Below are 4585 nucleotides of genomic sequence, written 5' to 3'. Positions count from 1 at the left end.
CTCTAGACACGCTTATAACCCACCTAAATTGAGGTTTCTTTAGCCGTTAGCTTTCCATCCAAATTCTATTTACCAGGTATCACAATTCTCCTCTTCGATCTTGTCTCCAACAAGGCTTCAGTTCACCTCACAAAAATATCAAAACTGAAAGCAAACAAATAAAAAAGTGCCATTTTTTCATGATAGAAAAAAATAGTTGAAATCAAGAGGGAAGTAGTGACGGTTGTTGTTGTCTAATAGGCAGATTTTAAGAGTGAATGGATTGAACCCTTTCAAAGTCTTCCCTCCTCAAAGGCTGAAGCAATGTGTGAGAAGCTACAGAACACTGAAGGATGTGATGATGAACAACTGATCTACAAAGAGGACAATTCGAATGAGACTGAAACCACGTGTCAATGCATGAAACATGGAAACTATGGCTGCAGTGTGGGAGGTGTTTCAGCCACTCCCCTTCCTCAAACTCTCCGAGGCAAATGGCACACTCCACGCTAATTGCAGCCTTTTCTTGTTCTCCCTCGTTTTTCTTGAACTGAAACGTGGGAAGAGACTGCACCACAGTGAACTCCAATCCACGGCTCTGAAGCTGCTGCAGAGAAGGATCATCGGCAATGGACTCGTCGAGAAGTCGCCGTTGAACCTGGTTTCTACCAAGGCAAATTCCACACACCATACGCTTAAATATGCCGAAGCAATCACTCAGTGTAAGAAAGATGACACAGACTATAATAATTGAAATAACTTCTTCCAGTTTCCATTTCGAAAGGTCATTTGCAGAATCAGAAGACATTTTAAGGAAAATAAAGTTTACATAGAGTTTGCTAAAAATAGCAGTAAACTAAGTTGGAAAAACTATGAGAGCATACAGACATAGAACGTTCAAAACGAAGAAGTACTAGTTGGAGATGATATTAAGGATTCTCCATTGTAATCGCTGTCAAGCCTTATCTTAGATACTATCAAAGGTTAAAAAAATGATTTTTTTTTTTTTACAAAGCAATATAAAATGACGTTAGCTTTCACAAACTGAGTAAAAACTTTTATTAACCAATCAAAAATCATTTTATAGAAGTTAACAAAATTATATATATGACAATCTATAGTTGGATGAGAGAGTAGAAAACCTTGCAATTCTGGTTTAATTCAATATAAAATGCTATTTGATGATTATTGCAGTCAAAAAGTCTAAATTTTCCTATACTTTCAAATGGACTATCTATGCTGCTTCAATCAAAAGCAGGGTGTGCCATTTACACCAATCGCTGTAATTCCATTTACATATGAAAAAAAATGGACTTCAGAATAAAAATCCATCAAAATCATTGATGCCTCTGCCGCTTGCTTGAAGGGACTTGGATGCTGACACCAGGAGTTGAATTCAACTGCCATGCATTGTTGTTCCATGAACCAGTGGTTTGACCAGCAAAGTTAAGCATTGAAGCTGAACACGAGGAGGGAGCATTTGAATAATGCAAGGGTGGAAGCTTCGGTTTCAGAAGTGAATTGCCAATTTCTCCAAAAGTATTAGGCACAATGCAAGTGGCATCACATTTTTTGATGGCTAGAGGTGGAACTTTGATGTTTTGTAAATGAGGGGGGTTTCTCCATGTAGGAAGTGGCCCTGCAAAGAGCAATGATTTGAGCAATGGACCAGCATCTATCACAGCCTGAAGTAATTTACCCTTTTGAGGCAAACCTCTCTCTTTGGCAAGACAATCTATAACTGCATCGCCCGCGGTGTCATCACTCATTGGCTTTTCTGGAGGAACCATCAAAGCATGAGGTGCTGAGAAATTGAAGTCTTGAAGAACCACATGCTGGTTGAGATAACTCATTATGTTAATAGGGTCAGCTGCATTGATGTTTGTAAACTCTGGAGAAGAGACTGTGTCAAAAAAGGAATCCACTTGTGAGGAACCGTGTGAGAAACTATTATTGTCAGATTCTGTTATGCTTGAGTTTGATTTAGCAGAAGGGAACATGAGACGATTTTGGTGGGTGTCAAACACGTTTTGCAATGGATTCATCAGCTTCTGTAACTGACACCTTGCTTCGTCCCTCTCTTGGTATGCCATGCTCAACAGATTGAGCAATTCTGCCTTGACATTTTTCATGTTCTCAAGTTCATGTCTTACATCCATAAGTTTCTGCCTTAACTCGTGTTCTCCCTGAAAAAAATCAAACAACAACAAAAAATGTTAAGTGTTCATAAGGAAGTCACATAAATACTAACACTCATCGTTGACTGAATTAATGCACGGTAATTAGGGGTAAAATTTAGTTGAATAATAACGCAGCCTAAACAACTTTTTGGTAACTAAACAGAGAAAGCGACAGTTGAAATTGTCATGATTTATGCTTTTGGCCTTAAAATATGGCATTATTGGCATAAGATAGGTATATGTGTATCATATAGTGCACGCATCAGGTTCTGAAACTGTTTCAAAGTAAGATCAACGTAATCTCACGCAACACTGAGGCCAAAATTAGACTCTTATAGATCAATTTTCCTGTTCCCAAATAAATAGAAGACATTTTGTTTATAAAAACAAGAATAAATAAGGGGTCAATGATCAAACTACCCCGTTAAGCAAGTATCCTTAATCAACAATAATAGTCCAAAATTTAATGTAATGGAGGACTAATTGGCAGAAACGGGTCAACGATTAAATTCTAGGACTCGTCGTATTCCTGGAAATTAATGCAACTTTTTCCTTCTTGCAGAAAGGTTTAAACAAGAAAGAGAAAAACAAGCGCAAAAGAAATATAAACGCATCCAGAATAAAAATATCCAAGAAAGTAATTTTTCTACGGCCGAAAGTTTCACAACCCTAGACCTGAAAAACATTAAAGCCTATGTATTTAATTAATTTAGGATAAAACTTAGATAAAGTACTTAAAGTGACTACAATGTTGTTTTCATTTTTTTTTAAAAAAAACATTTTTTCCCAATGTAAGTTTTCCTTTAATTTCATGGATAAAGAAGCCGAAGCGATAAACTGAGATAAAAATGTAAACTTTCTTGTGTTAATCTTGCAAAGACTCTCATTGGTTTGATCTTTCCACCCACAATTCATCTCAAAAGAATCAATAAAAAAATGGAGAAGGGAACGGGTAAAAAAGCAGAAGCCATTTACTGAGATAAAAATGTAAATTTTCTTGTGTTATCTTGGAAACTTAGAGTCTTGAAGGGACAGGCTTGATCGGCATAAAGAATATCTATCAATCATCAAAATGAATAACATATAAAAGAATGAAAGAACACGTGAATGCAACAGCAAATGTCATTGAATGGAAAAAGGGTTTCTGCAAGTGAAATAAAAGTACAGCGATGAACAAGGAATGACAAAAGCGCACACACACACACATATCATATATATATATATATATATATATATATATATCTGTGTGTGTGTGTAATATGCAATATGCGATAACCCACCTCATGGTAAACGAACACCGAATCCAGGTCTTCCATACTAACTACTAAGTACCTTCTATTTGAGAGCAAGAAACAGGGAAGAGAAAATTGGAAAGCCAAATATTGGTGTGGGAAATTAACTAAATGTGTATGTTACCCCTCTTATTTATAGAGAAAATATTTGCGCGTTTATTTATAGGACTAAACTAAAGGGTAAAAGGTAAGAGATTGTAATGTCGATAAAAGTCAAGCAATGATCACAAAAATCCTGAGGACTAAGTCCCAGTCCCTGTCATTCTGTCAATGAATGCCAAAATCTTATTTTTGGAGAATAAATTGGAGTTCCCATTTTTCGGGTGTGATATATGATGATTCGAGAATCCCTGAAATTCTCCCATTCTTTCAGGAATTGTGTCCCTTCTAATATTTATGTCTTTGTGGTCAATGATATAATTCAGTTAAACTTTCCTTATATAATCCCTCTCACAGTAAAATATATTAACCACAATGTTTTCATAATTTAATATATATATATATATATATATATATATATATATATATATATATATAAATTTATAATATCATATTAATATGTAGTATGATTCACAGATCCTCTTATTTCTTAAACATATATTTGAAAGTTTCATTTCTAGTCTAATTAATGCGTAAAATATTAATATATCTAGGATTTAATTCTCATCTTTTGACTGATGGATACTTGTGTTCATCCCAAAAAAACACTCATTAAAAATATATTGAATTTTCAAAGAAAATATTTTAAAACAAAATAAAAATCAATGAATCTTTATAGATAATTTATGACAAGAAACATATGAGAAAAATATCATTTATGTCATTAAAAATATTTTCATTCGCATTTTAATATTAGGAAGTCTTTTAGAATTCTAATAAAGTCTAATAATACGTGAATTTGTCTTAATTTAAGAAAAACAATTTTAAAATAAGGGTGTGTTTTTTAATAATCGGATATGATTTATTTCCTAAAACTTAAAATAATCAGAACTAATTTAAGGTGAGCTTTTTAAACTTAAAGAAATTAATTTCAAAATAAACTTTTTTTAAAAAGTATTTATTTAAGAAGCGGATAAAATTTGTTTTGTAAAAAGTTTATAAAATTGTTTATTTTATTAAAAAAAATAAATTTAA

At 33.5% G+C, this 4585-nt stretch overlaps 2 protein-coding genes across 2 annotated transcripts; both read right to left on the bottom strand.

Annotated features, from left to right (window-relative positions):
• Nucleotides 1-247: 247 nt before the first annotated feature.
• On the bottom strand, nt 248-787 carry LOC114377167 (RING-H2 finger protein ATL16-like). The gene has a single exon (XM_028335575.1). The coding sequence runs from the start codon at nt 785-787 to the stop codon at nt 248-250; it is 540 nt and encodes a 179-aa protein (XP_028191376.1).
• Nucleotides 788-1100: 313 nt separating this feature from the next.
• Nucleotides 1101-3582, bottom strand: LOC114375124. Its single transcript, XM_028332873.1, has 2 exons — nt 3440-3582; nt 1101-2165 (listed from the first exon to the last, which is right to left on the bottom strand). Exons 1-2 carry the CDS (start codon nt 3473-3475, stop codon nt 1317-1319), a joined length of 885 nt encoding a protein of 294 aa, XP_028188674.1. The 5' UTR covers nt 3476-3582; the 3' UTR covers nt 1101-1316.
• Nucleotides 3583-4585: the final 1003 nt, after the last annotated feature.

This window comes from Glycine soja, chromosome 11 (genome assembly GCF_004193775.1).
Source record: "Glycine soja cultivar W05 chromosome 11, ASM419377v2, whole genome shotgun sequence".
NCBI classification, from domain to species: Eukaryota; Viridiplantae; Streptophyta; class Magnoliopsida; order Fabales; family Fabaceae; genus Glycine; species Glycine soja.
The sequence above is the reverse complement of the archived record's forward strand: the minus strand, read 5'-3'. Positions and strand labels throughout refer to the sequence as shown.

Coding starts and splice junctions, on each gene's coding strand:
- LOC114377167 (XM_028335575.1), bottom strand. CDS start 787: ATGTCTTCTGATTCTGCAAATGACCTTTCGAAATGGAAACTGGAAGAA.
- LOC114375124 (XM_028332873.1), bottom strand. CDS start 3,475: ATGGAAGACCTGGATTCGGTGTTCGTTTACCATGAG. Junction 2,166..3,439: donor CGGTGTTCGTTTACCATGAG/GTGGGTTATCGC, acceptor GATTTTTTTCAG/GGAGAACACGAGTTAAGGCA.